General features: G+C 45.9%; 1 protein-coding gene and 1 non-coding gene across 3 annotated transcripts; both read left to right on the forward strand.

The window, feature by feature from the left end:
• Positions 1-1296: 1296 nt before the first annotated feature.
• TRNAL-AAG (transfer RNA leucine (anticodon AAG)) lies at positions 1297-1378 on the forward strand. The gene has a single exon. It is a non-coding gene; the product is annotated as a tRNA-Leu (tRNA).
• A 163-nt stretch (positions 1379-1541) lies between these two features.
• Positions 1542-5577, forward strand: SNAPC2 (small nuclear RNA activating complex polypeptide 2). Of its 2 annotated transcripts, none has more exons than XM_088446027.1 (6): positions 1542-1673; positions 2349-2543; positions 3773-3892; positions 3998-4066; positions 4186-4453; positions 5091-5577. In XM_088446027.1, exons 2-6 carry the CDS (start codon positions 2355-2357, stop codon positions 5348-5350), a joined length of 906 nt encoding a protein of 301 aa, XP_088302153.1. In that variant the 5' UTR covers positions 1542-1673; positions 2349-2354; the 3' UTR covers positions 5351-5577. The 2 variants fall into 2 exon arrangements, with proteins under 2 accessions (XP_088302153.1, XP_088302152.1); XM_088446026.1 differs by lacking the exon at positions 1542-1673 and adding an exon at positions 1736-1798.
• Positions 5578-11451: the final 5874 nt, after the last annotated feature.

Consider the following 11451-nt stretch of genomic DNA (forward strand, 5'->3'; position numbering starts at 1 on the left):
ATCAGGGGCTGATGGTCCTCGATGTTCCCGATGTATATGCAGGACTGTAAGGTATTACAGATGTGAGATAGTGGTAGTGGGCGTCTCTATGCTGGCTGTGCGATGACATTGCGGTAGCATTCATTAGCATATTTTCGCAGCGAGTCTGCTTTCGTAATCACAGATACAATCTAATTAGCGATCCGTAGTGAATACGGCCCTGAGTCTTGTGTATCAGGTTTACATACCACTGCAAATACACACCAAATCCTGTGCATCACTCTTACCTCTTATCTGAGTCCTGTGCATCAGGTATACATATCACTGCAAATGCACACCAAATCCTGTGCGTCACTCTTACCTCTTATCTGAGTCCTGTGCATCAGGTATACATATCACTGCACTGTACATATATCTCATCTGACTCCAGTGCATCAGGGATTTACGCCGGTACATATCATCTGAGTCCTGTGCATTAGGTATTTACACTGGTACATCTCATCTGAGTCCTGTGCATCAGGTATTTACACTGCTACATCTCATCTGAGTCCTGTGCATCAGGTATATACAACATTGGTATATCTCATCTGAGTCCTGTGCATCAGGTATATACACTGGTACATCTCCTCTGAGTCATGTGTGTAACAGGTATATACAACATTGGTACATCTCATCTGAGTCCTGTGCATTAGGTATATACAACATTGGTACATCTTATCTGAGTCCTGTGCATCAGGTATATACACTGGTACATCTCATCTGACTCCTGTGCATCAGGTATTTACACTGCTACATCTCATCTGAGTCCTGTGCATCAGGTATATACAACATTGGTACATCTCATCTGAGTCCTGTGCATCATACATCTCTCATCTGATTTCTGTGTCAGAAATATACACCTATATATCTTATCTGAATTCTGTACATCAGGTATATACACTGGTACAGCTCATCTGAGTCGTGTACATCAGGTATATACACTGGCACATCTCATCTGAGTCCTGTGCATCAGTTATATACACTGGTACATCTCATCTGAGTCCTGTGCATCAGGTATATACACTGGTTCATCTCAACTGAGTCCTGTGCAGCTCATCTATAGCAAGTGTCCTTGTCACCTTGCAAGTGTGGGCCATCCATGATATTGGAGAGAGACACCATTCTACAACCAATTAGTCCCTGGAATGCGGCCTGGGTAGGACAGGGGTCCGGTTTCCTCTATATAGGGACTCTCCTAGGTAAATGATACAAGTACAGGTAACATGCAGCGTGTTACACAGTGACTGATACATTGTATCGCTCACTGCTCACTCATCAGGTAGCGTGGCCGAGCGGTCTAAGGCGCTGGATTAAGGCTCCAGTCTCTTCGGGGGCGTGGGTTCGAATCCCACCGCTGCCAGGATACTTTTTAATATATTATTTATTTTTCCTTATTTTTTTTTTTTTTTTAGTGATTCCAATTTCCGCTGCAGCGTGTATACACCTTGCTCCACCCCCACCATCACCACCAGACACCGCTACAGGGAGTCACTGACTGTAACCTCTCTATCCAGCTGCCCTGCATCCGCCCTCACTTCCCCAGGCTTCACTGCCCTTCCGTGACGTCAGAGCAGCCAGGCCCGGAGCGTTCCGTCACATGATCCCATCACTTCTCGCGAGATAGCAGCAGCAGCCTTGCTCCTGTACTGCCAAGGGTAGGTACTGTGCATATATATGGGGTGGTGTGTGCAGGTTATATACACACAGTAGGTGTGCACCTGTCATGGCTGGGTGCTACAGGGTCTTCTCCAACTCTTGGGGAACTACAAGTATCAGCAGTGTATCATTATTATTTGCTTACTATTCTGTAGCTTGGCTTTCTGCGGTGTGCACTGTAGGGACAGTATTATAGGGCATAGATAAATATGGAGCCGGATGTAATATGTATCATATATAAGCATCAGCAATGGGCGCCTGCTTGCTTAGTATAGACGATGGTGAGCATTGACACCATTTTATTGATATATACTGGAGTACGCCGTAAATTAGCGCATTGGAGTCGGTGTTGAGGCTCGATGGTTATCCCCTAATGACCCCTCTCGCAATCTGTGTCACCCCTCTCGCAATCTGTGTCAACCAGCACGTGTCAAGCGTGATCGCAACAGACATGCGGTCAGCGGTGGCGATTAATGCACTGCCGGTGGGAATGCGCCTTTTATTCCTGTTGGCCTGTACCGGCTGTCGCTGCAGCTTATTTAAACTTCTACTCTGTGTCTTATAATTGCCTCCTGATGCAGTAAACCAGCTCTGAAATACACACATATAATGTATAACTATATATATATATATATGTATAATGTAAATTCTGCAATCTCTTTTGCATGGCCCAGGATATCATGAAGCCCCCTTTACGCAGACGTTCTGCCCCCGTGCGCTATGAGATCCAGGACACGGCCCCGGTACGCCCGCCGCCCCTCCGCCTTGCATGGACAGCCAGGGAAAAGATGGAGCTCCTGAGGGGCCTCAAATCCCAGGCCGACGAAAAGGTCCCCGAGCCTCAGGTTCAGGGGCGGAGCCAATCGGAGGTAGGTGGCCAAAATGTGGCTGCGAGGGCTGGCCAACTGCGCTTGCATCACACCCACCAGCAGAGTGCACTTACCTGTCTTGAAGCTCCGCCCATCCCCGATAGAGTCCCATTGGTTGATTGTGGCTACATCAACTTTTTACTGTGCACCGGTTTCCATAAAATGTTTTTGACGCAACTGATGATACTGCAAAAAATACGGTGGTTGCCCGTGTCCTCTACAAGGCATGCTGAAATAAAATGTAAACGGTACTGAAATTGCCCCCTGGCTGGTATTCTGTCTGATGTTATCCGAGGGTTTCAGGCTACACTGGCAATTGGAAGAGCTAGCGGGGTACTGAGTTGCTACCGTCATGCTTTAGCGATAGAAAATAGGTCATTTGTTTGATATCACTGTCCTGACTGTCTATCATGTACGAGCACCAAAATAACAGTGCGTCTGGGGCTACAAAGACTATATGATGCTGCTGGGAGGAGGAGAGAGAGAGGGAAACAGCCGGAACAATTAATTGTGTCCCAGTAGATGTCTATTAGGACCTAGATGGTTGTTCCGTGGTGCAAACTAGCATTAAATCCCCCTTTTATTTAACTGGAAAAAAAACCAAAAAAGTAGTTTGATTGTTTCTGGGTCATTGATTTGTTTTTTTACTTTTTTCTTGAGAAAGGCAATTGCGGCGTTTTCGTTCTTTTGTCTCTTTCCGGAATCTGACGTTCTTTGGCGGCTGCTTCGTTGATTTAAAAGTCTGCTCATCTGGTGGGCGATGGCTACATTGCTATGTATGGGGGTCACTGACTGATTGGAAGGTACAGTAACCCAAGCTGTCCGCTCAATTGGCCCATCTGCCATGTCTCCCTACGTAGGGTTACATAGGCCATCGGACCATTCGGTATCAATTGAAAGGTCCCATAAGTCGCAGGGCAGTATTTCCAGCTCCTGTCGGCGTGGTTGAGAAATGGGATAATACACTCCCTACTGTCATTTATAGGGATATTAGAAGTCACTATATAAAGCACAAGGACATATTGTTATAATTTATATAGCGCCAGCCGTACACAAGGTTTTCTAATGACCCCGCAGCTCAACATTTATAAGCGATGACATCAGATTCTATTTACAGTTTGGACATATATGGACATAACTTGTGTAGTGTATAGTAATAACGTTATTGACGTGTACTGGAGTTTTGGTCGTTGTAGGCTTCTCACCGCTGCGGTTCTGGTCTATTCCAGGTCTCCTCTTACATTGCCTGGTTACGGGGTAGGGCCGCCCGGGAGGCTGTACAGACGGAGTATGAGAAATGGGTCCAGGAGAAGAGAGACCAGGATTTTCAGCCTCCAGCACCCATCGAGGTAAATGTTTTAGGAGGGTCGGAAACGAACCTCTCGAAAAATGTTTCTTGTCCTGATACTTACCCTGTTTTTGTTTTCTTCTTCTAATTAATCTATCGCTGAAAGCTTTGGACAGACCTAGCCAGCAGGATGTCTAACCCAACAGAAGAAGCCGTAACTCTAGCTTTCTCGCAGGTAATGAAGCCCCTTCCCACACCACCACCATTCACAGAACCCCCCCTCTTCCTCTTCTGGTTTCCGCTCATGGATATTTGGGATGTGATCTTATTTTTAAGTACTATTCCCTGTTCCAGATCCTGACCATAGCCGCCACAGAGCCTGCAAATCTCCGCCACTCAATCCCCAGCAAGGACCCCAGGGCGACGGCACCCAGCGCTAAAGCTTCTCCTGACCAAAGTGTGCAGCAGCAACAGAAAGGCTCTTCAGAGGAGGCATCTGGTTCCTCGGGGGAGGAGCCAACTGCATCTGCCGATCAGTGGCAGAGTTTGGACTTTGAGAATATTTACAAATATCTCTCGAAAGCCGCTAGAGGGGAGGAGCTATCAAAGCTGTCCGAATGTGGTACGTATTCAGAGGGGAAAGGAAGAGGTTAAAAGAAAAGGACTTTTTTTTTGGCGATGGCCCCATTTTTTATTTATTTTTTTCTTTCATTTAATGCCTACTGCATTAACAACTAATATGTAATATAAAGACACAAACCTTGGCTTGTACACTGTTCCCAAGACTATTCCTGCTGCCTATACCAGTCTCCAGTTTGAAGAGGCTATGGAAGTGGGTGGAGCTTCAGAACATTACTTTATTGTAGGTGGGGCTACAAAGAGAAACAGTAGGATCAACTTACAATTCTTTTAGTCTATCTTAGGACCTAGATCAGGGGTAGCCAACTGTGCATGTTTTCCAGGTCTCCTCACCGAATCACAAGTGAAATAATTAGCTCCACCACCTGTGGATCTTTTAAAATGTATTAGTGAGTAATGACTACACCTGTGCACCTGCTCTCGAGGACCGGGTTGGCTACCCCTGACCTAGATAATTCCCTGGTGCCGACTAGCCCCAAATCCAAATTTTGTTTTTTTTTAGGGGAAACAAATCAACAGTAGTTTGAGTGAGTGTTTCTGGGTCATTTATCTACGTATTTGAGATGTTCCTGAAGAAGCGACCTGCTACACTTCCCTATTGTCCTCTTGACTCTTTCCAGAATCTGCAGTTCTCCTGCGGCTGCTATATTGTATCCCGGACCAGTTCCAGACCCTGGACCATCCAGCAATAGGCAGGTGCCTGCGTAAGACCTATGCTTTCCTGAACTCGCAGCCGGAGCCTGAGCCCCCGGATTCAGGGGGGGCACAAACCCAACCACAGGCATCCAGCTGGAAGGACTTGGGTTTCTGCCCGCTGAATCCTTTCCTTCTGCCCCTGGGACTGCTGAGACAGAAGGAGGAACGTGTGAAGCCTACTTGAAGCACCCTGTCCCTCCCCCTCCTTAACTCTGTGCTGACCCACTGACTTCTTGGGCCAGCTGGCACTTGTAGTCCCACAACAGCCGGCGAGCCACCGGCGGCAATACCTTATTCCAAGACTGTTACCTTATTTAAATTCCTTTATGTTTGGGCGCAGAGCAAATTAACCTATTTGTTTTCTTGTCCTGCGGATGATACAATGAAAAATGACTTATTTTCACAGCAAAATTTTGTTTGTGACTTGTTCTTGCTTAGTCCACAGGGCCTGATCACCGGGATCGCAGAGGGTAATACGCACGCAATCGGCCGACTGTTGCGTTTTGCGCATGTGCGAACTAGCTGCTGCGATCGCAGAGGCTACGCAGACCCCTCGCAGAGTGATTGACCGGAAACACAGTTTGTGGGTGGTGATGGGGGTGGTTCGGGGAAATGCAGGCGTGCCAGTGCCGTTGCGGGAGGCGTGCATAAATTAGTCACTGCGATGCCTTACGCAGTGGGAGGCCTGATAGCGTGCGTGGTTGTTAGCAACTCCTGAGTAAGGTCAGGGCTTGTGCAAGTGTGCGTGAGGCTGCGATGGTGCTCGATTGTACCGATGGTTTCGCTATTCTGCTAAACATTCCGGATGTGTGTAAGGTAAAGTGGGCGTCCTTATGTGGTCCTGAGTTTGCATTGCGATCGCAGTGGATTAGCATACTATCGCAGTTGGAACTGCGTGCGAATGCAATATTGCGATCCATAGTGAATCAGGCACCCAGTCGGGACTGAGAGGTCCTTTTCATGATGCCAAGATACTTTTGTCCACTAGATGTCACTGTTCTACTGCCACATATGTAGATTTAACCCTTAGCACATCAGTAAGGGGGCAGTTCCCCACTATACTACTGTATATGCCAATAAGCAGAGATATTAGTTTATTATTGTGCTGCCCGTTTTATTGAAAGTTTGTAGAAAAGTAACCTCCAGTTTCTGCCAGACCTGGATAGATTAGGAGTAATGGGGCGCCAGAGAAAGGACTAAAATAAAACTACCCTTATCCATAATGCCATTGTTATAGTTCTATATAGTGAAAACGACACCCCAAAGTAGATTCAAACACCAAAGTGTTTATTTAAAACATCTATATAATAACACTGCACAACAATGACAATGTTTCTGATGTGATAATAGTTCCTTCTAATTGATGTCAGCATGCAAAGAATGAATATGACATGTAAAACTCTCAGCTCTGAGTTCCGAGATATAGCCCATTTATGACGATGTAGGGGTATTCCTGGTGACGTGGGCAGAATGGAGAGAATCTTACCAGCAATCTGCGTTCCGCGCAGAGGGGGCGGGGCCTAATGACCCAATTAAATGAATCAGTTATTTGTCCCCTCCCCTATTCAAATATATGCGATTCCCGGGATTACCCCACACAAGATAACTGTGGTGCACTGAGTGACAGCATAGTGAGCGATTCCACCAAGACATCTCAGCAATGGGACAAAGATATCAGGGGAGGTGATCACTACTGTTGGACAGTAACAAGAGATGCCCCAGAAGAGGAGTACAAGCGACAAGCAAAGAGAATGCACCCCCATGTATAGGCCACTATATTACATAGTACTTTCCTATGCTGTATGTTTGTTTCCTATGCTGTATGTTTGTTTCGTTTTGTGTTCATATTTGTGATTGATTGAATGAAAACAACTGTTATTTATTTACAATCAAGAAAATATCAGATTATTTTAAAATAGCTTTTCACTATGACTATATTACTAATGTACATACAGTATAGTGCAAGTAGTGTAGCTCAAAAAATAGAGCTAGTAAAAACATTCTGAAATCATTTTAGTTTTTCTTGACCACAAATTAGTAATGTCTGACTATTTTTAGAAAGGAAACAAATTGAAGTATTAATCAATACACAAACAGCCGCGTTGGCAGTAAATTAAGGTGAACACCAGTAAAGTATTGACTTCAGCATAGGGAGGGGGAAGGTGGTTCAAGGAACAGGATTTATACGATCCATCACCCTTGCTTCTGTATAACAATCATATATACGTAAATAGCCAGAAGAAAGTGTCAATACAAGAGCCAAGCAAGTCACCCAGAAGCTGCAACGAACATGCAGATAAGATAATTCACCTCATATAATGTACTAATCCAATCATCAATGTGTTTTTTTTTTTTTTTTTTACTTTATCTGGAGCCTTTATAAGGTTTCTCCAACTTCAGACAAGTTTGACTCACTGGTTTGTACAATGGTTACTCAGTGCATCTCTGAGCTTCGCAGCCAAGTGTTTAAAGCACAAATACCATGTTGCTCTAGGTTAGGGCACAGCATGAATAGTACATGTTCAGTCTACATACATAAAGCCTGGGAAATACCTGGATTACATTAACAGACCATGAAATAATGCTTGGTACATCATAACGCAGCTGTACATATTCAACATCGGCCTTAAACCACCGATGATTCCTACTGTGCAGAGGATGCCTAGATGGAGTTGTGGGAACTCCTCGGAGGTTGGCTACCATTTGAGTTCCGGGACGCTGTTCTGCGCAGGTTTTCTGGCTGTATGGCTGTGTTTGGAGGTAGCATTTTTTCTTTCCCTTTGTGTCTCCCCCCTGTATGAATCTTTTGTTTTTTGTAATCGTTAGGGGCTGGATAGGCCTGAGGAGGGAAGGGGCTGGCTGCTTGCAGAGCCAGTAGTACCTGTGCTGTCTCATCAGGCTAGGGCACGCCGCTGTGTTCTAACCTGCTGTAGGAGAGGAGGCAGAGGGGCGAGGGGTGGTTGGGTTGTTTGATCCGGGGAGTTTGGGGTTTTTGATCTGGGGGGGGGGGGTGGGGGGGTTTGGGGGGGGGCGGCATCACCCGGGGGAATGCAAGCCCACAGCTGTCAGGTGATAAACCGCAGTGGGGGCTGACGGGAGACCAGGGGGTGGAGCCATCACGGCAGAGGTAAGTGTAGTCTTGCCCTGCCTCCTCTTACTAATGAAATAATTACGCCATTCTGAAACGGCGAATCAGCATCGCAAAAAAAACCCATTAACATTAGTTTTTGTATGATGATACTCACCGACTTCCTGTGACTGGTTTCCGGGAGCAGCCCTCCTGCTGGCCGGTTCCGGGGGGGCAGGGCCGGACTGGTGACGTAGTTAGGCCCCGTCCCTTTCTAGGGGAAGACAGCGATTCGCGGGTCCGTGTTGAGGGGGTGGGGCCAAATTACGCAAAACGTGCTGTTTAGCCCCGCCTCCTTGCAGACCCGCAAATTCCCCATCAAGTCTCCCCATCCTGCCAGCTTCACTTGGAAGCGGGCATTATGCGGGAGATTTGCCTACACTTCTGGGGGTGCTGGGGGCTACTCGAAATATCGGATATGGGGAGCTTCACGCGACTTCCGGGAGTGTAGGCAAGGTATGTGGTGATTCGATACATGAATGAAGTTGGGGCAGCGCAGGAGAAACCACACGTTTCTCCATGTGAAGCGCACTCTATGAAACGCCGAAGCTGGAGGCAGAGAAAAACGCTGTTTAGCGCACAATAGTGCTTCTCTCTGCTTTATGAATAGACCCCAAAGAAGGTTTGAGATGTATCGCAACTTGGAGAGAGATTAAGTACTAACCAATCAGCTGCTGTCATTTTTCAAACAGTCTGTAACATGGCAGTTAGGAGCTGATTGGTTGGTACTTATCTCTCTCCTCTTTATCACTCTTCAAAGCTTAGTACATCTCCCCCAAAGGACCAACCAATCAGCTTATACAGGCTGGGTTTGAAAAATTACAGAAGCTGATTGGTTGGTACTTTGGGGAAGATTTATCAAAGCTTGGAGAGAGATAAAGTGGAGAGCGTAATCCTGGTTCCGTCAGTGTGTGTGTATGTGTGTCTAATTTAAGAGAGATATGTAATTTATTAAATGAGTTTATTTTTATAGCGCGAGTTTCCGGAGTTCCTGATTAATAAACATTTGAGTATTTTGAATTGTGTGTAATATACAGGGGCCATAACAAGGGGTGTGCGACCGGTACAGCCGCACAGGGCTCCGTGAGTGGCACTGCTGCCGCCAACCCCCGGCCTTTACTATTGGCTAGCAGGGTGCCTGGAACGACGCTGGGCACATGTCATTACGTCTTGCATGGGCCCCTATCTGTCTAACCATCCAACTAGTTGATTGGTTGGAATGATAATCTGGTAACGTATGGGAGTAACTGATGATCAGCAATTTGCTCCTAAATGCCAGAAAACAGATGACAATGGTCGGTCAGACAAGTTTGTTAAATGTTTGATCTAAACAATTTGTTCAAACAACAGTTTTTGTCCATTTTCCGGCGTTTGGGAGCAAATTGCTGATTGTCATTTGCTTTCATACCTTACCAGATTTTCATTCCAACCAATCAACTAGTTGACTGGTTGGACAGATAATCCTTATGGAGGGTACACACGGTCAGATTTTCTGGAAGAAATGAACGGTAACGATTGTAAAAATCGTTACATTGTTCATATCGTTGGCATTCATCGACGAACGATGTGCGGGCCCACATGTCAGATAACGATATCTGAAATCGCCTGTGTTTGCAGTCAGATTTGGACGATATTTATTTAAATACTGTCAGAAATCGTTCATCGCTCATGAATATCGTTCATCGTTATCGATGTTCTAGCAAATCTGACCGTGTGTATGCACCATTAGATGTGTGGACAGCTTCAGAGTTGGGAGCAAAGCAAAAATAATAAATAAAAGGAGTAACTACACCAGGGCAAAACCATGCTGCACTGCAGGAGGGGGGCAGATGTAAATTGTGCAGAGATTTAAATTTGGGAGGGGATGTACAAACTGAAATCTAAATTGCAGTGTAAAAGTAAAGCTGTCCAGCTTTTGTGGGCTGTATACAAAAGCAGTCAGTATTTACCCTGCATCTGTAAAAAAAAATAAAAAAAAAAATATTTGCACCCCTTGCATTGTACCATGGGTTGTGCAAAGTTACTCCTTCTGTTGTTTTTTTGTGTGCTTCGCCCTTTTAAGACTTCTGTAGCACCAGGATATTTTGTTGGCGCTGTACAGTTGGCAACAAAACAGTGATGTGAGTAATAACAGACCGACAGATAGAGAGGTCGGAGGGCCCTGCTCGCTGGCTTACCCTCTGTAGGGAAATAGAGGAGGATAAGTGCTGCATATTATAATCACTATATCCAGCTTAAAGAGAAGTTGGGATTTCAGCGTCCTGGAGTAAGTCACGGCTGCTCCTAGATTTCTGGGCACCAGATCAGGTAACAACCCAGTTAACTGGCTACATTTCTGCACACGAATCGGGGTGGTGGGTCAGTCTGGTCTCTGATACCCTGGGAGGAATAAATGAGCGACCTCCTGTATGGGTGAGGGGCTGTAGACTTGTAATAAAATAAGTTGGAGAACCTTCCTGATTTTATTTCTGTCTGGGTGTCAATTTGTTCATGATACTTTTTTAAGTGCACTGCGGGCAACCTCTCAGCGTGTTTTGCAGACTTAAGGTGCCCACACACTAGGCATTCAGGTCACGATCCGATATCGTGTCCGATTTCTCCCCCTGCAGTCGTGGGCACGATTTGGTGTTAAAAACAATCCAAATTGACCCACAATCTATCGTGCATCCTATACCATTCCAGTGCATCGTGATTAGATTTTCAGATCTTCCCTGCAGCAGGCAAGATCTGAAGATGCGAAGTACGACCAGCGGGTACACGCATCGGCATCGTAATCGTGAGTAGAGACTCACGATTAGGACATATTTTACACGATCTGTCGTCCCGATGCGTCGGAATCGGGCTGATCGTGTAAAATATTGCCTAGTGTGTGGGCACCTTTAGGTGTCTATTTACTAAGCAGTGTTAGGAGACAGAGTGAAAAGTGATAAGAAAGTGATAAGGTGCCAGCCAATCAGCTCCCAACTGTCATTTTTTTTTCCACACACTCTGTGAGATGACAGATTGGCTGGCACCTTATCACTTTCTTATCACTTTTCACTCTGTCTCCTAATGGAGCTTACACACGGTCAGATGAACGATTTGAACTATGGCCCTCATTCAGAGCCGTACGCTCTGAGCAGAGCGCACGCTCTGAATGAGGGCCGGGCTCCATTTTC

Source organism: Taudactylus pleione, unplaced genomic scaffold, assembly GCF_031769625.1.
Source record: "Taudactylus pleione unplaced genomic scaffold, aTauple2 ptg000393l, whole genome shotgun sequence".
Lineage (NCBI taxonomy): Eukaryota > Metazoa > Chordata > Amphibia > Anura > Myobatrachidae > Taudactylus > Taudactylus pleione.

Bases quoted from the DNA above. Each gene is read 5' to 3' on its own strand.
- SNAPC2 (XM_088446026.1), top strand. From the start codon at position 1,742: ATGGCTGGGTGCTACAGGGTCTTCTCCAACTCTTGGGGAACTACAAGT. The intron at 1,799-2,348 runs GTATCATTATTA...TGCATGGCCCAG, and splicing joins GAACTACAAGTATCAGCAGT to GATATCATGAAGCCCCCTTT. The intron at 3,893-3,997 runs GTAAATGTTTTA...TATCGCTGAAAG, and splicing joins AGCCTCCAGCACCCATCGAG to CTTTGGACAGACCTAGCCAG.